The sequence below is a fragment of the Centropristis striata genome, chromosome 8, assembly GCF_030273125.1.
Source record: "Centropristis striata isolate RG_2023a ecotype Rhode Island chromosome 8, C.striata_1.0, whole genome shotgun sequence".
Classification (NCBI taxonomy): Eukaryota; Metazoa; Chordata; class Actinopteri; order Perciformes; family Serranidae; genus Centropristis; species Centropristis striata.
In genome coordinates, this window is record NC_081524.1 from 20,108,380 (window position 1) to 20,132,268 (window position 23,889).

Sequence of the window (23,889 nt, forward strand, 5' to 3'; positions counted from 1 at the left end):
TTTCTTTTTGTCATTTTGATTTCTTTTGGTCATTATTATTATTATTATTATTATTATTATTATTATTATTATTATTATTATTGTCATTATTATTCTTATATTATTATTAAGTGTTATTATTTTTCTTATTATTGTAACTACATATCTCATGCATTTGATTTTTTTCTCATATTAATGTGATTGTACAGTATATACATGTTTATTTTTTACAGCTATGCACTGCCAGTGGAAACAGGGAGGTGGTGGGCAGGGGGGCACACATTAATTATATTATTGTAGACACTACTTTGTGATCTGTCTTTGTATGCCTGTTTCTTAAAAAATCAATAAAAATAATTGGGGAAAATAATTACAAATATATACCCAAAAAGATACATGTTTTATGAAATGGTGGTGTCTAGTAATCCCCTAGATGTTTGACATGTCACAAGAATAAAAAATAAACTAAATGAAATATAAAAGGGCAACACACCAGCAAATAAGTTATGTAGTAAACTGACTTTTTCAGCTCCGTGTAGTAATCACCCCACATCATTATTTAATCATCATTTAATTAATCTGAAAGAAAATTGTGACAGGGTGGGAGCAGTAATTAGTTTAACGTGTTCAAAAAAAAGAAAAGAAAGGGGAAAAATGTCACACATAATAAAAAAAAGTCTTCGCTCTGCTTGTTATCGCGAGAGCACATGATTACTGAAAGGAATTACAAGTTATCGCGATGCTGGAGCGTTCCTCCCTTTGTGATTCACGTAGAATTTACGTCCGTCTTTCACCGTAGGGTTCGTTGAGCGCTGTTGGCGCTGCGTCCCTCATAGTGCGTAGCTCAAGCAAAAGCAGCTAGAAGGGGAATGTCGGCTTGTGAATGATCGGTTTCTGAGGCGGCTGGGAGCGTCAACGCTATGGGTGAGACTGCTGCTGCATGATACCATAACGATTTATCCACAGACTCGTGTTGTAAAGTCAGACTGTGATGATTTGTGTCGGCTCTGGTTCGGTTTGTGAATTTTTTATCTTGTGCAGTTGTCTGAGCAACCAACGCCCAGTCGTCCGCCTCCAGTTGGATGGGATAGCTCGCTAGCTAGCTGTTAGCATAACCTAACGGGAGAGTCATTTCCTGCCTTTAGCTCTTTAGCAAAGTATTTCACTAAAACGTTTCTGGGTTTGTTATGAGCTAAAAAAATAAGCAGCCATATTAACACACATGTTAGTGTGGCATTAAATTGTGTTTTAAATCATCACACAACACTAACATCACTAGCAATTAGACTAACTAACGATAACTAGCTGACTTGGTGTCGTATGTTGGATTAAGCAGCTCAGTTAATGCTAACCTTAACCAACTGTGGCTGGATCTGGATTTTTGTTTAAGTGAGATAACGTTAACTAGTTCCACGTTATGCAGAATACGCTCACTGCAGTTAAAAGTGCTTCACAGGATGCTCCTTTATACGGGTGAACGGCCACACTCTGCCGTTTTGTGTGCCCTAGATGGAGGCTGGACTAGTATGTGTGTGAGAGATCAATAATTTGATTAATCTGCCATGATTGGAACATCTAGGTTAGACAAACAGAGCCAAAGCTGGAAGATGTGTCACGGTTAGGCATAAGGAGGGCAAGGCTGCCATCTAATCTGGATTACAGTGGATCTAGTACTTCAGAGTTCATCTTTGATTCAGAATACTGTACTTGGTGTTTCCCTCAAAACTTACACAAGAGGCTCATCTGCTCAAGCAAACCGTAGCTCCATGTGTCACCACTTCCTTTAGCAGACCTGTCAGACATTGCCGGAAAGGAAACAGACAGCTGTCATTTTATAATGATAGTTCTTACAATTTCCTCATAGGTTTTTAGACTGCAAAACTCAGCTGTGGTAAAAGAAGACTGCTTGTTGGTTTGCTAGTATGCAAAAGGCAATGTATATAAAATGATTCACAAACTTGAGCAGTACGATGCTGCTAAGAATAAGCTGCACATCCTGGAGGCAAATGAGCATATTAAGTCATAGCGTCACGCAGAAGACATGTGGGCTTGGTGTTGGTTGGCAGGAGATGCTCCAGAGGAAAAGGCAGAAGTCTTCTCCTAGCCGCGGGCGAAAAAGCAAAAGCTGCAACAGTGAATGGCCCTTGCTTTATGGTGCTACTGACATTAAAGGAGCAAGTGGAGTGGAATATGTGCTACACTGGCCAACTGTCTGTGTTGTTGCAGTAGCCCAGATCATGAATCATTTTGCCCCGGGCTCCTCAGCTCGGGAAACTGATTCTGGAGACAGAATAATGGTTTGTTTGTCATATGGCCTGAGATTGATTCTGTGTTGCATTTTTTTGTTTGTTTTTGTGCTCTCTCCCTTTGCTTTCTGACCCTGGAAATGCTGGCTCCTCCTGTGCACTGGGACCACAAATTGCATTAATCTACACAAAACAGCAGTTCAAACAGTAAGTATTGAAATTATCTCTATACATTAGATAACCGCACAGTTTTGTTTTCATAATTCTATACAGACAGCCAGCGCCATTCAACTCTGCAGAACGTTTATTATTTTTACTCAAGATGTCAAATTCTTCAGTATACCAGCTGTGTCTGTCTTGATTACAATTTAAACATGTTCTTTTCATTTGAGTTAATGGTGGTATCTTGGATTTGAATATTTAAAACAACGTATGTGTCATACAACTTTAATAAAACTGTAAAAGTAAGTGAAGTTGTCTAACAGTGGAAAAATGTTTTATCAAATTTTGAATCTGAAGGGAAACATTAGGGTTCAGGTGGTTAGAAGACTGGGAGTATATTTCAGCTTTGGCAGTGTGGTTAACAGGGCAATTAAAACTTAATTTAAGCCTGGCTGCTAAATCAGGGGTGCGAGATTAGATTTCTTTATGGATTTATTGTGGGTTTTTTTCTTTTTTACAGCAGCAAAAGAATCTGGAAGGATATGTTGGCTTTGCAAGCCTCCCCAACCAAGTGTACAGGAAGTCCGTCAAGAGGGGCTTTGAGTTCACCCTGATGGTCGTGGGTAAGAACACACTGCTGAGCCCTCTGTTTGCTCTTGTTTTATATGAATCATTTCATTGTATTCATTGTGGTTGGCATTTTCAAAGTCCTTCAATGTGGTTTGCTTTTGAAAAAAAGCAAGATTGTGTGTCTGTGGAGTCCTATTTATACACCAGGACATGCCCCCAGCTTTGTAGTGTTAATAGCTGAGTAAGATAGAAGGGGACCATTGCATTGCTGTTGTTCAAGTTAATTTTGATGTCAAGCCCTTGACACTGTCTCCCAGAGCAGAAACATTTGGGATGTATTTATTTAGTGCTGCACTCAGCGAATCAAAAATGTAGACATTCTTTTAAAATGCCTGGATGTGGTGGTTGAAACTGAGCCAAGATCCTCCTCGGCTGATCAGTCCCTGTTTGGAGGGAAAATGTTTCCTCGGGTCAAAACCATTTCCTGTGGTGGGACCGACAGAATTTGTACCCAGCATGCCTCTAAGAATAGTGCATCTCCCGTTGCGTACGGCAACACTTTCGTTTTTCTACAGGGTTTTTGCTTTGAATATGGCTGGTACATTTCAGTTACATTATAGTGTGAAGTCTATTTACTGCTATTATTAGTAACCTACATTAGCACATCCTCAAACCAAGGCACTTGAATTTTGCTTGGTCTAATTCTCTGCAGCGTCCACTGTAAAAACTGCTGGATGGTGACCAAATAGCCCTCTGTGGCCTGTGAACGCTTCAAAGTATTTGCAACAAATGGCTTCATTTTGGGAATAATTTCAGACAAGATACAAATGGCATCACATCTAGCAACAAGAAAAGTAACGGCAGTCCTCCAGGCTTGTTGGCAGTTAATGCTTGCTATTGTTTTTATGGTATCACCCTCTCGCATGGACACACATACACACAATATCCAGCTTTTCTTGGCTCTGATTAGCTGTGTGCCCACATGTCCCCGTCGTGCAACGCAGTGCGTCACCAGTGTGGTGTGAAAGAGGATGAAAGAAAGAGGAAGGGAAGGAGCGAGATGGGACTGCTATTACCAGCAGTGGCTGGCACGTCTGCCCATGGCTCATGAAACACATGACCCAACAACCTGTTCAGCTCACAGATTGCCGAGCAGCTCATTTCGCAGCCCTGTCAACACTTCATATTGCAGTAAATTTAACAAGCGCATACCCATAGCACATAGTTTCATGCCACACATAATCTGCACAAAAAAACTAATGCCACGCTACAAGCCCCGCTCATTACCCTCTGACTGAACACTGAAGCTGTGGTGTAAATGGTGGCTCGTTAAATATTGACTTGTGGCCATCAGCCAAGGCAGGCAGTGTCAGTGGTCGTTTCCACTAATGATTCTTTTCTCTCGGAGCTTGGAAACTGGGCACACAATGGCCAACCAAGCTTGAGAAGCATCCCAGACCACACAGCCAGTCAGCTGTACATAACAAGAGCCATTGTTTGTGTTGTTTCCTTAGCCTTTTAACTGTTAACACAAATGAATTAATGTCTTGGGCAAATGTCAGTCTCATCCCTAGACAGACACATGGCCTTTCATTGTCTTCAGCATGTCAGCAGTGATCTTTGTGCGGATCTATTATTGGTGGTTAGGGTTTTGTAATTAAAATGTTCTATATTTTTTCCATGGAGTGCAATAAATTACAGTGTGGCCAACTTCTTTAACTATAACATGAACAGTAGAGCGCACAGTGTTCCTGAAATACTAATTTCCCTTCCTTTTTCCCTTTTCCAGGTGAGTCAGGATTGGGCAAATCCACGTTGATCAACTCTCTGTTCCTAACAGACCTGTATTCAGCAGAGTATCCTGGACCTTCACATAGAATCAAAAAGACTGTACAGGTACATTTTGGCAAACAAATATTATCTTTCAGCTGAGATGTTGCACACAGTGTTAAAGACACACCTCCTGTGTTTGCATGTGATGGGACCTAAAAATAACAAACAAAGAAAAGCCAGAGCAAATAACACTGAGGTGAAATTACTAAGCACTAAGTAAAAAATATCACAGTTAAAAATACCATTGAATTGATGTCACACTTTGTGGCTGTGGCTGGAAGAATTCCCCAACTCACCAGCAACTATCTAAGCTATTATTTTGAAGTTTAATTTCAAAATGTGGCTGGGACTACACTGACAGAATCACCACACACTCATCGTAAACCATCTCATAGCACATCTTTGCTAAAGACATAAACACATACTTCTTTAACCCTCTTAACCCAACAAAGTGCTGGCAGTTGTGAAAATTTTGTTTTCTTGCCCAATTGCCAATATTACACTGTCAAAGCCAGAAACTGTAAAAACAGAAATATTTCTCAAATTTCCGGTGGTTCTTGAAAGAATCATGTGACAACAAACACTTCTGTCAGGAAAGATAATCAAATATTTACTTGAAATAGTAATACTTCATCAAAGTATACATTTTTCACTTTGAATTTAGACAGAAAAGGCATTTGCACCCCCCCCCCCAAAAAAAATGTGCGCTCCTTAATGCAACTGTGAAGCCATGAATGACTCGGCTGAAAACAACAGTCACATGAAAAAAAATTCGGACTGAATTAAAAGCTGTTTACACAGAGCAGACAGGAAAGGACAAGAGATAGTGTAAGTAGATGGTGTAAAATGAAACTAGTTCAGTATGTTAACCATGTGGAGCCCCCATTATTCCAGTATTGGTACCACTATTCTTGCATTTTGATTCTATAGAAACAGACTCAGACGCTACTGAAACTGCTCGGGGTTCACAGGGTTAATAATCTTTTCAATATGTTCTCAACTATGTGGTTAGATGAACAGCCCTGGAGCCTTTTCAGACAAATACAGTAACATTAAAGTTCTTGGCTCGCTACTTTAACAGTTAAAGCAACAACTGGACCATTAAGAAACATCATGAAGCAGATATAATGAAAACATACATGAATGCCCTGTTTATTAAAGCAGTGTGATTTATAGTATTACAGCGCCAGAGACCATGCTCTATTAAAAACCCGGAGGATTATCTGTGCTTTTCTCATCATGCGAACTGATCAACAAAAATAGTCCTAAGCTTGAGCATTTGCAAACATCATCTCAATTTTGTAAGGAGAAGAGAAAGCCTCTTTTAGATGTCTTTTTATCTGACTTTATTGTTAAAAGCTGTCTTGATTTGTTAAAAAAATATATTTACCACACTGTGATGAGATTTGACTCTTGCAGTAAAACCATAGTTTCTCATGATGGTTGAAAGAAGTCAGCCTCACTGTCAGCTCCTGCCATAAATGCCTTTATCTTCAACTTCTCTAATTACTCAGTGTTGTCCCGAATCTTGAGTGCCTCAAGTGCTGCACTTTATCTGTCTGGCTCCTGACTGACAGCATTGCTATCTCCAGATGCCTGTGTGCTTTTCTGGCTTCTCAGCATAGTTAACTAATAGCATAGTGTGACACGGCATGCTGCTACATGCTGCTAGCTTTAAGTGTTTTCTGTGTGAAATATTTGATCTGGTAATGTTTTAGCTCTCAGTCATAATGATTTTACACCCCTCCTTCAATATTGTGTTGTCCCTTATTATTATTAGTTGAATAGTTTGGTTTGAAAGGCGCAGTTTGTGGTAGAAGTTAACACAATGTGCCCTTCATTCTTTGTCCTGTGCCAGGTGGAGCAGTCCAAAGTTTTAATAAAGGAAGGCGGCGTCCAGCTGCTGCTCACAATAGTTGACACCCCAGGGTTTGGAGATGCTGTCGACAACAGCAACTGGTAAGGATCGCCACAATGTCATCTTGGATAATATTCCTTCATTTAATCCTTAAAAAGCTATTCTTTGATTCTTAATTCAAGGGTACTTGGGATTTGTTTCTAACGGAGGCTTTCATTTGTATTGTCCAGCTGGCAGCCGATCATCGACCACATAGACAGCAAGTTTGAAGACTACCTGAACTCAGAATCCCGGGTGAACAGACGACAGATGCCTGACAGCCGAATCCACTGTTGCCTGTACTTCATCGCCCCCTCGGGACACGGGTGAGTCTGCAAGACAAATTTATTAGTGAATTCTTATTGTGGACGCTTATATTTAGAATGCCTGACACCAAGGCAAGGCAAGGCAAGTTTATTTGTATAGCACAATTCAACACAAGGTAATTCAAAGTGCTTTACATACACATTAAACACAGCAAGACACAATTGAAAACAGTAAAAACAGTCAATTAAAACAGGGAAATAGAAATAAAAATACAAATAAGATAAAATAAGATACAGCAGGATAATAAAATAGGTAAAATAATAAAAAGCACAAGTCAAACATTGCGTAGTTAAAAAGTAAGGGCAGTAGATTACCAAGAATGTTTGTAGTCCAATGAGAATCTAGCTCTTGAATTATCACCATGGGATGGAAGTAGGTAATGAACAGGACTCGAGAAAGGAAAAGGTTGGAAGTAAAACAGTGAGAGGAAATGAGTAAAAAAGTAATGTAAGGAGGGAAATGAGAGGTCAAGAGTGCCCCACAGGTCAGAGAAGCATTTTTGTGAGTGGAAGTGAGGGTTCGTGGTTCAGGTGCATTCTGGAAAATCCAAGGAAGGGCAGTCAATAAAGCTCTTCCTCTTCCTCTTTTAGCGTTGTCAGGGAAGCGCTGAACAAGGGTTGCCCAATTATGGCAAAAATCCTGATCACAGTTACTTTGGTCAATACTGAGATCACAAATTTTTAACACAATTACTTGTGTTGAAACATGGTGCGTTTATTTAAAATTTAAAAATGTATATATTTTATATGTGTATATTTAATTCATCTTTAAATATATAACATAATTCAACTGAAAAACCAATAAATCAAAAGCGATAAATTAATAAAACATATAAATGTATGTATAAATATCCATAAAATTAATGAATAAAATAGATCGGATACAAATAAAAAAGGTCAGCTTTGTTGTGAACCTCCACAACCTACTAAAAACATACTAAATATATATGAATACGGAATAAAAAAACAAATGAGGCCAACACATTTTTTTATAAAATGTGTTTGTACTGTCACAACTTAACATGAACAACTCAACCTATAGTCAACATTTTGAGTAACAGTATATATTTAACATATTCTCCTCAGTAATGAAAGTTGTACCGCTGTAAAGAAAGGGGAGCAGCTCGGTAGCCAGCAGCATGAAGCTCGGGTCATGCCGGAGTGTGAGCAGTAAATGTGTCGTACTCTGTCTCCTACCAATACTCCCCCAGGCCATTGCTGTAAATGAGAATGTGAAACCGAGTCAGCTTGTCTCGCAAAATAAGAGTTAAAACTTCTAAAAGGGAAGAAAGGAGGGATGGGGGGGGGGAGGAATCACAAGAAGAAGCTGGAAAAATGCCCAGCTAATGATACTGATCACCAAATGTTTCATAAAGGGATGACTGTGTGGAATTTGAATGTTTGTTATTCATCAGATCTTTTGTAGTCAGTCGCCAGCTCATGTGCTCGTCTTATCTGTTTTTTTGTAAAAGTCTACGTGCCTTTAGTGTTGTACGATTCAGTTGAAGAGCAGAAAGTGTGGGAGTCGTGAAATTGAAAAGCATCAGAGGTTATTTCCTGCCCTGAAAACAAAGCTGTTTGCTGCTATTTGGTCGATAACTGTGGAAGCCCATTTTTGAATGTTCAAGAAAAAAATGAGATGAAAACTTGTGATGTACAAAAAACATCCTGCAAGTCTCCATAATGAGAAACCTGCTTGAAATAATCACTTAGTATTTAAAAAAAGTAATGAACAAGTATCTCCAAAGAATAGGAAACTTTCTCAAAAGAGGCTAACTCTTTAATTTAAGATACTTACTCAACTTTTGCATTATTCTGAGATAATGTCATTATTTTACATTATATTATTTTGAGATACTGAGTCATTAATTGAGGAACGTTTCTAACTATAACGGGGTTCTTACAAAGTCTTTGATGTTTGGAAAATGCTTAAATTTAGACATTAATTTTTCGGTGTTAGGAGTAATATGCTTGAATTTTAATATACTCCCTTGAAGAATGCTTAATTTTCAGCATAATCTGGTGTTTTGTCTACACAATCACTCATGAAAAAAAGTTATAATATTTGACAAAAACAATCTCACACCAGGTGAGCTATGTTAGCTAATAGCTCATAATGAGTTCTCTGTTGATTCCGTACTCTGGAAAAATGCAAGCATTAAATAATCATGATCAAAACAAAGTGTCAATATGCATTTATTGCTGTAGATTTAGATGTGACGATAAAGGCTTTGAGAGTAAGAATATTTGATTGAGGTACCTTGAAAGTGCTTGAAAAAAGGGCTCGACTTTTCTCCTAAACAACTGTACAAACCCTGCTGTAATGATTTACAGGATTATTTTTTATTGATCATATTGGCAGAAATGGGGTTATGCATGCATGTGTTTAAGATTATACTAATACAGCTTGGCCCTAGTCAAGCCTCTTGACCTTCTCAAAAAGTACAGAAGGAGCTTCTGCCCTTTGCGACTGGAGGGCTGGAGAGTGTTGTGCTGCTGTCTGCTGTGTGGAGCTGCACACTTTGTGTATATGCAAATGTTCACCGTGTGCTCACATGTCCTTAAGGCTGTTGACCGTGACTTACTGTAAACAATGACGAAGCCTCTGTCCTCCTTTATCCTCCGTCCTCGCTCTGTCCGTCCTCTGTGGGACATTGTGTTTGTACAAGCCTGTCCTCTGTACTCACAAGCAGTGCTTCAGCCTTCAGGATGGGTGGCATATGTCCCAACACACACACACACACACACACACACACACACACACACACACACACACACACAGCATCCCCTCATAACACCAGCTGACTGCTCTCAGCCACACAGTGACCTCGAACATTGAGAGACAATCTGAACATTGAACTCCAAGCTGAAGTCTGGTGACTAGTTTTTTCTTCTTAGAGGTTTGAAGACAGTGACTCTGTAAGAAAAAAACACCAACTTTAATCCCTTTCACATGTTAAACATCAACGATTATTAATTTTTCTCTGCCATATTGTGATTTGTGAAGATTTTAGCCTTTTCTTTGTTTTCTATCTATTTTAAAGTGAATATAATTTGGTTTTGGACAATAAAAACATTTAAAGATTAGGTTTCTGGAGTGTAGGTGGTGGGTGCATTGGCTACTAGGTAATTAAAGAAATAGTCACTAAAATCATGATGGAGTAAGATTTGAATCAGATTCTAACAACCAATATAGTTCGGCATGTGTGTTGTGTTCTGTTTAAAAACCTTAAATGATGTAAAAATGTCATTTCCTGCCTAGGTTTCTTTCTTATTTGTTGCAAGATATTAATATGCAGTACTCTTCAGTGTAGTTATTTAATGCAAATTGTGTTTTATATGTGCAAATTGAGAAATTAATTGTCTATTTATATAGTTTGCACAGTGCAATATATATATATATATATATATATATATGTCCAAACCAAAAGTTTGGACACCTTCTTATTCAATGCGTTTTTCTTTATTTTCATGACTATTTACATTGTAGATTCTCACTGAAGGCATCAAAACTATGAATGAACACATATGGAATTATGTACTTAACAAAAAAAGTGTGAAATAACTGAAAACATGTCTTGTATTTTAGATTCCTCAAAGTAGCCACCCTTTGCTTACTAGAATATAAGACATGTTTTCAGTTATTTCACACTTTTTTGTTAAGTACATAATTCCACATGTGTTCATTAATAGTTTTGATGAATTTACAATGTCAATAGCCATGAAAATAAAGGAAACCCATTGAATGAGAAGGTGTGTCCAAACTTTTGGCCTGTACTGTATATATATATATATATATATATGTTTTGACTTGGGGCATGTTTTGCAAAGTCTAATGGGTGCTGAATCCCCCATGGGGTCTATTTCTGGACTGGTTTTATTGTAATTTATACATAATTTAGTGTGTTGTTTTGACTTAGATAGTGCTGATACAATACTCTGAAATATTGATGTCAGCCAACATTTAGTATCGAACTGTTTGTCCGTCGACTCAGATTTCTTTTAGTGCTACAGTGTTTGCAAAGTGTATGTGGCTTCTGTCATTATATGTTGTTTCGGTTTATTCTAAAAGTTTATTATGCCTACTGTGAGTATGATGAACTTTATCACCTGATAAAGATCCCAGTAGGATCTTCAGTACATCTTTTAAAGTCATAAATTGAGAAAGAGAGAAATAGTTTTAGTGGTTGCTCTTCTTTAAGATGAGATAAGTATATATCAGCTGTTGCATTCAAGTTTCCTTCAGCCTGTCAGTGCAACACTGTGCTGTAAACTGACCTGCATGGCTGTTGGCGACGTGACAAACATCCCACTCTTAAAACTACCAGCTTCAGATTCAGCTTCAGGGCAAATTTCAACTCGGAGGGATATTCCCACTGCGCCCTCGAAGAAACAAATGAAGATTAAACTATATTTAATAACTAAATGTAAAGCTTTAACTCAGTAAATCACAAATGTCAAATGTTATTTATTTAGCTCAAAAACAGCCCAGAATAGCGAGGCTTTCTCATGACTACAAGGTCATTTTCTTAGACATTACAAATATCAGTCATGCGTCACAGATTCTTTTCTATATTTGGTATCGCTCCACTTATCCGTGTGTTGTCTAAGGAAGCCACAAAAACTGTGATTAAATGTAAATCCAAAAGCCAGTTAGCTCCAAATTGTTCAGTTTACTCTACAAGAAGACCAAGAAGTATCAACAGTTTGATTCATTATTTTGTTCTTAAATGTGCTGGAGAGGCTGGAAAATGTAAGATAAAGATACTAAGTTCAAGGTGCAGTGTGATTCAAAATGTTTTTAAGCTGCTTGCTGTCTCCAGTTGAATGACATGTAAAGTTGTATCTTTATCTCCATGCAGACTGAAGCCCTTGGACATTGAGTTCATGAAACGGTTGCATGAGAAAGTCAATGTCATCCCGCTGATCGCCAAAGCAGACACCCTCACCCCTGAGGAATGCCAACAGTTCAAGAAACAGGTCAGTGGTTTCCACAGCTGCACACTACTGCAGAAAAATATATCCCAAAGTGTTGTTTTTTTAAATACTGTGGTCATTGGTACGATGCCGAAAATGTGCAACTAGATCCTCTTTGTTACAGCTGTTTGTACAACAATGTAAGAAGCAGCATTGCAAACAGTTGCAGTGTGCCTCTGTGAGTTGTCTTTATTGCACACAGCAGCATCTTTAACCAGTCAGACTAAGCTTTGAATTAATATAAATAAGGAACACGACACAAATGCATCTTCAAGATCAAGCTATGCTGAAACAGACTGCTGAGAAGTCCGTATGCGGTATTAAATTACTTTAGACAGGATTAGGAAAAAAAAATGCAATTTTACCTTTTAATATGAAACTGAAACTGCAATATAGAATATGTAGCAAGTGTATGAAGACAGGTGACCACGAATATGTTTCCTTTTTGAGTGTGTCAGGCAGAGTATGGTACAAATTCATGTTCTAATGTAGTATCATCATGTGCTGCAGCCTTAATAATCTGATAACTCGTTATTAAAATCACCCGGCTCAACATTAGCCTGAGATGGTGCCTGATTTGTTTCAGCCTTTTTTAATTATCTCTGCCAATAGTTGCTAAAAGATCTTTCTTTCTGTTAGATCATGCGGGAAATCCAAGAGCACAAAATCAAGATCTACGAGTTCCCCGAGACAGACGACGAAGAGGAGAACAGGCTGGTGAAGAAGATAAAGGTAATTACTCTAGAGCTGAACCGAATAGTTTGCATGTTTTACATTGTGTTTAAACCTGGTATATCTGCACAGTTGCAGATTATTGGTATTGTGCTAATTGTCAATTTAGATTCGAGTGATGGCTGCATAGTATTGTGTCCAAGTACTCGTGATCTAAACATTTCCAATAACTCCAGAGGTCTGTTAAATCCAAAAGTCAAAACGTATAGAAATAAAGGTAGACTTAATAATTTTATGTAACACACTTACGTCCTAACAGGACTCAACTTAGTCCATGCCACTTATTCTTGCTTATTCTCATGTTGTTTCTTGACTTCATCCTTGCTTGTGTTGTGTTATCTCTGAAATGTACGTCGCTTTGGATAAAATCGTCTGATAAATGACATTGTAGATTATCAATTTTAGAAAATATTCTGCTTCCGTCCATAATTGTTGACATTTAGCCTTTCAAAAACATTTCACTGCCGCAAAAAAGAAAATCTGCTTTAATCTGATTAATCAATTTATTTATATTGGGTATTTTCAGTTGGGGGTTTTTCGGCGATGTCATAAAATATGGTATTCAAAGCCTCACTTGAAAATCTAGATAGAAGCTTTGTTTGTAAAAGAAAAAAGAGAGATTCAGAACAGCCCTTATTTTATGTCACCTGAAAAAATATTCTATTATGTGATATTACATAAGTGTACTAGATAGTCAGATACTTGTATTAATAATGCCAAATGATGTTCTTCCAGGACAAGTTGCCGCTGGCTGTAGTAGGAAGCAACACCATCATCGAGGTGAACAGCAAGAGGGTCAGAGGGAGACAATACCCCTGGGGGGTTGCAGAAGGTATGCATGCTCCGCTACTCAAACATCACCACAGTCAAACATGCTTGAATACAGTTCAAGAAATGTAAAAATTAGCACAGGAATGTTATTTCTCCAACATGTAAGTAAAGTTCTTGGCTAAATATCTCAGCATCATGACAGGACAGGAGCTGAGCGTTAAGATCTCGTGTTGCCCTGCATTGTTCAGTAATTGTTGTGGAAGACACAAAGGTTAAAAGTGAGGCTAAACACAGCCTTAGTCGTCGGGGAGGGCCGCATGGTGCTGATGTTTTAGCTAAGAATGCCATGCAGAACCAACGGCACTGAGCGCGCATTAATGGCGCCAGTAAGGCTAAACACAGCCTAAGTCATTGGGGAGGACCGCATGGTGCTGATGAAGAATGTCAAAGTATTCTGTCTGTTATTTGTATTGTTAATTTCACTAAGGCACCTTTCAGGACAGCCCCAGGTAGTGTAGCTGCAGGTCCTTGGGTTTTGATTAGTCGGAAGGAAAAGACACGAGTCCACGGCTGGCTGCGAGGCTCTTTGGTGTATGCGTTCGGGAAGAATTTATAGAATGGTGTGTAGGTTGAGGACAGGCATTAATTGGTGAGGTTGAAGTGTTTTTTTGCGGTGGTGGTGTGGAGGGGGGTGTTTCCAGGACTCTGGTTTCCAGCCTTTCTGAGGTGTCGTGGGCCTAACTTAACGAAACATCGATGAGGGAAGGTGCCCACTCTATAACCCCAATGACATGCTGCATACCGCTGGTGGCTAGGATAGGTAGCTGCTGATTGGTCCGTCTGAGGAGTGACTCTGTAGATGTATGACGGCATAGCCTGATGTCTCCTATAGGGTTATATCTGATGATTGTAATATCACTTGGTTGGTTACTGGTTGTTAGTCTGAATTGGACTACTAAATGTGTTTCTACCTAGGATCATGGCACAAGGGATAGTAACATCTTGTCCTGTGTATTAACATATTTTGATAATTGTCTGACTGACTTCTTGTTTTTCCTTCTAGTTGAAAACAGCGACCACTGTGACTTCACCATCCTCAGAGATATGCTCATCAGGTATTAAAAAAACCCCAGAAGGCATGATTCATACTCACTACAAACACTTAAATCAACCAGGGAGTTAATAAGCTAAGGCTCTACAAAGACTGTACAAGTGGTTTCTAATCATTTATTTGTTGTGTAAAGGATTGATAATAGTTGTTGTTGTTTTTATAGTTTTGTCACAGACACACCAGATGAAAAGTGACTCAGAGCATTTTAAATGTTTTAAATTCTTTGTGTGTTCTCTCCAGGACTCACATGCAGGACCTGAAGGACGTGACAAACAACGTCCACTATGAAAACTACCGCAGCAGGAAGCTGGCTGCTGTCACCTACAACGGAGTGGACAACAACAAGACTAAAGGTCAACTGTCCACAAAGTAAGTCCTGCACAAAGTATACTGAAGACACAAGTTGTAGTCAAGACAGGCAGGATAGGTTCACTTCTTAATAATGTTATCCAACATCAGCCTTATTTTGTCACTTAGAATGTGTTGTGGTTTATTAAGCTAGTTTACATGCCTATTAAAGTTTGTGAGATCAAGCAAATGCTGCTACACATTTGCTGCAGATGTTTGGTGATTGGGACCATCAAACATCTCTCAGAGTGAAGACTATTTAAGATTTCTTTTCATTAAGCTGAATACAATGTACTTATTTATACAGATGCAGATATTGGAGGATGTGTTGGGATCAGCCTTCCATGCATATATATTTGATATAGTAGGTTTTGTGGGCTTGAAAGTGGTGTAATTTTTCACAGTTGCATGTGGTAAACAGGATATCTGCAGGTCTTACAAAGAATCGAAAAGCATTGAATTCATTAAGCTCCAAAATGCCTGAAATTTAATGCATAAAAAAACTTAAAACGGTATTGTTTTGAGCAGGAGGCTGTATCAGCTAGTTTAGCAAAAACTTAAATTATTGGTCAATTTTAATTGGTTAATCCATCTATTTTATGCTTCTTATCCAGGTCCAGATCACATCAATTTAATTGATATTAAATAATTGTTATTAATTGTTATATATTCCCGGAAAACACTGCAAAAATTATATATTGTTAAATAATTCTAGACCATATTTGCACTACAGGTTTTCTCACATACTTAAATTATATTCTACTGTATATGGTATTAAAAAGGTCTTAAACATTTTAAATGTGACTTGGTGAGCCTGCAGAAACCCTGATTAAGCAAAATGAGTGACATTTGGTCCTTAGGATGTGATAGCTGAGATGTTGTCTCATGATTTACTTCTGTCCTGATGTATTTATGTATTTAGGTTCCCACTAACTGTAAAAGTCAAAGTCGGGGGACTTCATTCATCGCCGATTCATTCTCTGTTTGACAAACACACAATGATTTTTGCTTTTGTCGCAGTAACTCTCTGCACTACTTTGCATCAAATCATGCCACTGATTTTAATAAGTCTCCATTCAAAGCACCACGCTGCTTTCTCATTTATGTGGACACAAGCAAATGGCTAACTCACTAAAGTTCTACAGCTGAACAGAGGCCTCACACTGCTGATGCTAACACACAGCTCAACATTTGGCCAAGTCTGCTAATGTATTTGACACCCAGCTCACAAAGCCCACATTGTTGTTTTTTTCTCCAAGCTTTCTTTTTTCCATTTGCAGTGAAAAAAAAAAAAGAAGAAAAAACGTAGCTGAAATCACATAACACAAGTTTTATTTTAGTGCATGACCTCATTATTGCATGCTGTGTGTGTCTGTGTGTGTGTGTTTCTGCGTGTGTGTGTGTGTATGTTTGGTTGTATGTGTTTTGTTTTTTTTAGACTTGACACAGTTGAAGGAATGTAAGTGGTCATTTTTTTCACTTATTTTTCAGACCCTTTTGTATGACGTTCATTTCTCTGTACTCTTCCTCTACTCTCCCACATTGGCTGCATTTGGGTGTTTTCCTCCCTCCCTGTTGACTTAAGGTTCCCCCCTCCCCCCCTCCATCCCTCCCTCTCTCCCTCCCTCCCCTCAAACTTCCCCCTCTGTCAGTAGATATTTCCAGGAGAAGTGGGAGGAAAACTGTGAATTGCCACACATATAAATGTAGTTTTATAGTTATGATTGTGATGCCTTTAATTTTTTTTTCCGACAACAAATTCTTTCCACTGGTGCATTCATTGCTGCCTTCGTCTGCTGCTGCTGTAAGCCCTGCTTGGAGTAATAACAGACCTGTACATGAGCTGTATGGAGTGGTTACTATGGGTTATGAAATGCTCATTTACATAATTTCAATATGATGAAATTACTTAAAGCTGCAGCTGCAAACATTTTTGTATGAGGTGGATGTTACTGGCATCTATAAACCAACAATAGCTGCTGAGGAAGCAAACAATGTTATAAAACGAAAGTCTATCATTGCACCTATCATTTTAATATGACAGCAAATTGAACATCACAATAGCACAATTGATTTGATTTATTACGAGTTTAATACTCAAAAACTCGTCATATGACATATTTTTAACAGCTTAAACCTGCCCACTTTAAGTATGTGACAAAATCAAAGAGAAATCTAGAAACTCTCCCAATCAAAGCTGCTCCACCATTTGCAGAAAATGTTAAGTAAACAGGTTCATTATGTCCATGTTCATTAAAGCATGTGATAACACATGCAAAGATTGTTGTGTACTTTCTTAGCTACTAACCTTTCCTTTAATTAAAATAAAGTCATTTAGCTACCCCAAAGCTGTTCAAGAAAAACTACAAAGCCAAACATTAAAGCTCCATTAATGCTCCCTTTACGTTAAAAAATGAGATATGTCCATTTCTAACAATAGAACCGTCACTGCTGCTCAGCTCTGAGGCAAAAGTTTATGAAAACAATAAACATGGCGACAGTAAAAGAGATTGTAATTATGAACCTCTTGAGGGAAAATGCAGGGTCTTAGACTTTCTTCATTGTGTCTTATGGTGTCTCACTTGAACTACACTGCCCCTAAAATTCCAGCGGTTCTACTCCCTTTGGTCCATCAGCTTTCAGGAAAAACATGCAGAAATACGGACAAAATGAATGAAGAGTGTAGACCGAAAGCTTCATCCATATCTGTGTACATATCTAATATTGATAAAATAAGAGTCAGAAGACTTCAGTACCAGAAGATGTAGAAATATGCAATATGTCTTGGAAAAAAGGCAGACACACACTTTATAGATGTTTATTTTAAATTACTATCTTACAGCTCCTCTAGCTTTTCTGTGTTTAATGTTATAGTTTAGAATAACCTGCCAATGCAACGAGATGAGTCTAAATCAGGCTTTTAATCACGGGTAACCTCTCCACACACTTCACGACAGCTCTCTGTCTACACTAACACTGCAATAAAACCTCCTGACGACCTTTACTAACGTTAACCCACCACCTGCACTAACAGTCAGAGTTCACAGGTGCCTTGCATTATTCGCTTCTGGGTCTTTCTTCTGACGCTCAGAAAAGTCTCCTGGTTGGTTTCCTGTTCCCGGCACAGCCTTGTTGGATCCCGTCATTCCTCAAACTTTACCTCTCTCTCTGTTTTCCCTCCTGCTCTCCAACATGATGTGATTCTTTGGGAAATGAGGGCTAAATGTTGTCACAATACAGTTTGATATTTGTATAAGATAGACAATCTACTGTATATATTCAGACAGTTTGTAGTCTGTCAGATCTCTGAGAAAAAACATTTCATATTTTAATTTAAGACTCCTTTGACTTTGTCATCTGTTTTCTCATCTGCATAAAAACAGGAAATGCTAAAATTAGATTTCTGCAAAACAAATTGGATCAAAGAGTTTTTTTAAATACTCTGAATTAAGTTAATGAAAGTCAGTTTTTAACATTCTGTCATACTGTTGTAAAACTATTAGGGCTGTAACACGTTAATTGAGATTAATTAATCACACAAAAATTAACGCGTTAAAAAAATGTACACATTTTAATCGCACATTTTTGCACCGCGGAACGTTTCTCACTGGATGAATATGCTATTGCTACACTTTATGGCAAAATTGCACTGGTCTGTTGGACTTGAACAAAAATAAACAATATTTTTGTTGCTTAAGCTTATGTATTCAGTCATTATTCACTGGTATACTAAAAATCCATGTGAAAAAAATGACTTCTCACTGTTCTCAGGTCAAATATTTATATGCGATTAAAATGCGATTAATTTCCATTAATTAATTACAAAGCCTCTAATTAATTAGATTATTTTTTTTAATCGAGTCCCGGCCTTAAAAACTATAAAATAATCGGAGGCATTACTGTTCACAGTATATCAGCAAACTGAGGAGTACGGTGCCTGTGATGCTCTGTAGCGCTGATCTAAAACTGTGTGTGTGTGTTTTTTTGTGTGTGTGCGTGTGTGCACTCATCTCTCCTCATGCAGGAGTCCCCTGGCCCAGATGGAGGAGGAGAGGCGAGAGCATGTGAACAAGATGAAGAAGATGGAGATGGAGATGGAGCAGGTGTTTGAGATGAAAGTCAAGGAAAAAGTGCAGAAGCTCAAAGACTCTGAAGCAGAGGTAACACACACACACACACACACACACACACACACACCTGGCTTAACAAATACTGCAGTTCATGCCCTTGTGAAGTTACTCATCTGTCTGTCTGAGCTTCCTTCCTCTTGTGCTGTCTTGTTTCAGTGGTTAGACGTGTGAGCTTTTTTACGAGTGTTAAGTAAATTGAAGTTCTGTTTTCAAGTTTCCTCTTTTCTGCATGTTTTGTTTTTTTCTGTTTAGACTAGAAAGGCAATGCACATGTGCATAACATGAAGATTGTGAGCAATCATGTCTGTATTAAACTAAATCTGTGTATGAGGGAACCACTGACTAAATATTTTTGGATTATTTACATGTGTGTGTAGATCATTGCAGCTACTGTACATTAGTTTGCACCAGGCGGGTTGATTCCTCAGCTTGATATATTATCCAGTCATGACTCTCACTTTCTCTTGCAACAATGCTGCATGAAGAGTTTAAAGGCAGTGCAGATTTCAATAATTTTATGTCCAATTATAGATGCAACAAGTTAATCTGTGTATAGAAACAATACCGCATGCTAACTAAATGGAGTCAAAGCCAGAATTAAACTAAACAGCTCCTTCTTCTGAATATCATGAAGGGGAAAGAAGCTCAAGTTTGTCAGTGCTTTTTTTTTCATTTATGTTGTTTGAACATTTCTCTTTTTGGTTTTTGTTCAGTCGAAGCCAAAATGTTTAAAAAAGCTCAAATATTACAGCACAACACGGCTATTTGTTTTCTCTTTGATGCATTTACATTAGTATAGTTTAGAAGCTCGTCTCTGCAGTAGAAATGAACTGCATGTGTGATGATGCTTTTATGTACAAAGTACTGACATCCTCTCTCTCTCTCTCTCTCTCTCTCTCTCTCTCTCTCTCTCTCTCTCTCTCTCTCTCTCTCTCTCTCTCTCTCTCTCTCTCTCTCTCTCTCTCTCTCTCTCTCTCTCTCTCTCTCTCTCTCTCTCTCTCTCTCTCTCTCTCTCTCTCTCTCTCTCTGCAGCTTCAGCGGCGTCACGAGCAGATGAAGAAGAACCTGGAGGCTCAGCACAAGGAGCTGGAGGAGAAGAGACGCGTGTTCGAGGATGAGAGAGCCAACTGGGAGCAGCAACAGCGCCTGGAGCAGCAGAAACTGGAGGCCTCCAGGTGAAAAAAAACTCAATGTCACACTTCAGCTGTGAAATTGAACAGACCTTACTCCATAAACATGAACTCCTGGTTCCTGTCGACATTCATGCGCTATGACAATGACATAGACCTTAAATGCATCATAGTTGAGGGTAGATGGTGTGCAGTGATGGATTAGTGCCCCCTTGTGGCCATCTGGTACTTTTGCAGAATAAGAAATGGGTTGATTGCAAAGTAGGTTTTCACATAAACGGAAATTGCCTCTGTATTTTGGTGCATACAATTCACAATGAACATAGTAAGAGAAAAAAAATAATAATTTAGAATTATACAATTAAAAACATGTAAAATATATCTGGTAAAAATGGAAGAGTTGCACAGCGTTTAAAGCGAGGATGAGTTCTATAAAGATTCACCCTCCTCACATTTTGATCATGAAGGGGAATTAGCTGTTAAGACAAAAACAATTTTTGTACCCAGCTGTAAATATGTTTATTTTTGCTGTAAGGTTGTGCATTTTAACATGAGTTTAACATGGCTAGTTTTTGAAGCCAGCCTCGAGCAGTCACTAGAGGAGCTAACGCAACAATTCACTGTTCACCTCATTTGCCTTTTGTTGGTCTCTACTCGGGTTGCGAGACAACAGCTACTGTACCCCGAACAAACAATGTAAAAAAAAAAACTGACTACAGGTGATAAAACGTCAAAAATAAGTAAAAGTTAGATCTAAAACCCTTTACTCTTTATAATCACCACTAACGGAACAAAACTGAGATCTTCGAGGTTGTTACATTTAAGTATACAGCATGTAAATTAATTATTACCAACAGACTAAAGACTAATTAGGTTTAACTGCTGAGTCAAAATGGCACAATGGAGTGAAAGACCGTGTCTGTCTGTTGTCTGTCTCTGTGTGTAAGCCTTGTGATCGTCTGAAGACCTGTCCGGGGTCTAACTGGTTATGGATATTGAATGAATATTTTACAAAGTGATACATGTATTTGCTGCAGGTAGATCTGTCAGTAAAATAACTGAAATGTTATTTTAAGTTTGAGTTAATATCTCAGCAATAGGAGTTACTATGAGTAAAAAAAAGTAAAGAAGTTAAAATGAGAAACTCTTTCTCTTCATTACTGAGAGATGACCATTTTAAGACTTTTTCTAATGATTTGGAGCAATTTACTCATTATCTTTAGATAAGTTTCTCATTTTAACTTTAATACCAACTTTTACGCATACTAAATATATCGTTTCTTTGAGAAATGTTCTTATTATAATAACATATGTTTAAGTTTTAGTCATTATTTTTTAGTTTCTCATCACTTTATTTCAACAGCAGGTGGCGCTGTTTGCTTTAAAGGATTAGCATTGGCAACTCTGAAATTTAGCTGTTAAATGGGATTTTTCTTCATGAAATAATGACACAAAATCATCATCAAATTTTTGTCTTCTGCCTTAAAATTAAACAAAGTAATAAAACAAATGCAGATGTTCAGTCTTCTGTGCAGCTCACTGGGCTGCTGCAGGGATGAAGTCAGTTTAGTTCTGAAAGCCCCTTTTACCCATCAGACCCACAAAGGTTTGAAATCTGTGCCCTGGGAATAAAACCATCACTTAGTCATTTTTACATTTTATTTTTTAAATACGTTAGATATTAAATTTTGATGATGAAAGCAAGCAACAAAATAAAACTCACGTTTGCATGCTGTCTGCGATTTTGCTGTTTGTAGAAAAATAAACTTACACCTTAATGCAGCAGTTTAACATAAATACATGATATTTTTGGTACTAATCCCCTACCTGAGTTTTTCTTCCCCATGAGTCCGAGATATTGGCGGTGTCCTGGTTTTCTGGTCATTCTCGCCAATAAATCTTGAACTTGAAATGAAATTTAGCTGTTAAATGGGATTTTTCTTCATGAAATAATGACACAAAATCATCATCAAATTTTTGTCTTCTGCCTTAAAATTCAACAAAGTAATAAAACAAACGCAGATGTTCAGTCTTCTGTGCTGCTCACTGGGCTCCTGCAGGGATGAAATCAGCTGTTACCAGGCAGATTTCCACTGAAATTGCCTTCCTGTACATGTAATTTATTTTACTGTTAAAAGGTGTCATACGTCACTAATGTTATCATGTGTGTGTTTCCTGTGTTGCAGGACTCTGGAGAAAAACAAAAAGAAAGGCAAGATCTTTTAAAAGACAGTCGGCAGGACCACCCCAACTCGAGTTATTTTTGTTTGCCAACGTTGCCGGTCAGGACGCCAGTGTGTGGCGCTGACATCACCCACCTCCTCCTCCTCCTCCTCCTCCTCCTCCTCCTCCTCCTCTTCCTCCTCCTCCTTTCTTCTCTCCCTCTTTCTCCCCCCTTCTCCCTCCCTCCTTATCTCCTGTCCCTTTCCGTGTCTGCCAGCACAGCTGTGCTCCTGCTCCCAGCCACTAGAGGGGGTAGTGGGGGTGTTATGGGTATGTGAGGAGGTGGAGGGGGTCTGAATGTACGGTCAGAGCCGCCACCACAGAGCCCCCCCGCTGCCTCGGAACTCATCATCATTAAAGTATAAAAAATAACCCCATATCAGAAAGGCCAAACCCATATTCTTATTTTAATTATTATTATTGATGTTATTATTATTATTATTATTATTATTATTGTTGGTGTTATAACTGAATACTGTCCCGCCCCTACCTGCTGCTCTCTTTTCATCTTTTTTTTTCTTTTTTTCCCCCCAAAGGTTGCTTTTAAATGACTGATGTGTACAGTTTTCTGGAGAGCATAGACATAAAAAAAAAAAAAAAAAGAAATGCCCATGAATCATGTCTGACTGTTGTACAATCAAGTTCTGGTGAATCTTATTTGTTTACAGGAAAAATGAAAGTAACAGTATATGAACATTAACCTGATCTTCCTTCGTATATTAAAGTAAGAAAGAGGACAAGGCATTAACTAATCCTTTTTGTTTTGTTTTTGAGTGTATCCGGTAAACCTTTAACCCTCCTTTTATTACATTACTGAGATGAAACGGTGTCGACAGAGAAACCTGAGACAAAGAAAAACAATAAAATGCACCTTGGGCCTTTTTATTGATAAAAAAATGGCTAAAGCTTCTTTTTTTCTGAAATGTAACGCTTTCTTTTTCCCTCTGTGTTTAGCTCTTTCCACTAGCCTTGGACCACCATTTATAATGTCATAAGTGTTATATTTCACTTTAGTTTATTTTTATATATACCGAGCCAGCTGAAGTAATAACTTCTTTTGTATGTTTAGAAAAAAAAATCCTCAGAGACTTGAGAGCAGCGTCCACTGTTTGAACAGAAACACACTTTGGTCTTTAACAGTGATCCGAGGACGCTTTGAGAAAAAACAATATTTCAATCACTCTGCGGTAAAGATCTGTGGGAAATGAAGAGTCAACACCGCAATTTGCTTTGGCTATGTACTCCATCTCTGTATTTTTAATTTTATTTTTCATTTGTATTGTACAAAGTCACTTAATAAACCTGTGATGATATTGAGGAGTGAGATGGGTTTATTATGAGATGTGGACACATTTATTTATTTATTTTTATGTAACTCTTGAGTTAAAAGCCCATTTCCACCATGTGAATGGGGAAAAAAGATCATGAAATCATCATCATTATAATAAGATAAT

General features: G+C 38.1%; 1 protein-coding gene across 3 annotated transcripts; it reads left to right on the forward strand.

Annotated features, from left to right (window-relative positions):
* Positions 1-2,907: 2,907 nt before the first annotated feature.
* On the forward strand, positions 2,908-23,748 carry septin7b (septin 7b). Of its 3 annotated transcripts, XR_009394755.1 has the most exons (14): positions 2,908-3,010; positions 4,747-4,853; positions 6,649-6,749; positions 6,879-7,013; positions 11,876-11,993; positions 12,630-12,722; positions 13,458-13,554; positions 14,557-14,608; positions 14,845-14,973; positions 16,391-16,411; positions 18,977-19,112; positions 20,115-20,257; positions 22,399-22,529; positions 22,560-23,748. XR_009394755.1 is itself a non-coding variant. In XM_059338574.1 (13 exons), exons 1-13 carry the CDS (start codon positions 3,001-3,003, stop codon positions 22,436-22,438), a joined length of 1,182 nt encoding a protein of 393 aa, XP_059194557.1. In that variant the 5' UTR covers positions 2,908-3,000; the 3' UTR covers positions 22,439-23,748. The 3 variants fall into 3 exon arrangements, 2 of the variants coding, with proteins under 2 accessions (XP_059194557.1, XP_059194558.1); XM_059338574.1 differs by having other exon boundaries at positions 22,399-23,748; XM_059338575.1 differs by lacking the exon at positions 16,391-16,411 and having other exon boundaries at positions 22,399-23,748.
* The last annotated feature ends 141 nt before the right edge of the window (positions 23,749-23,889 follow it).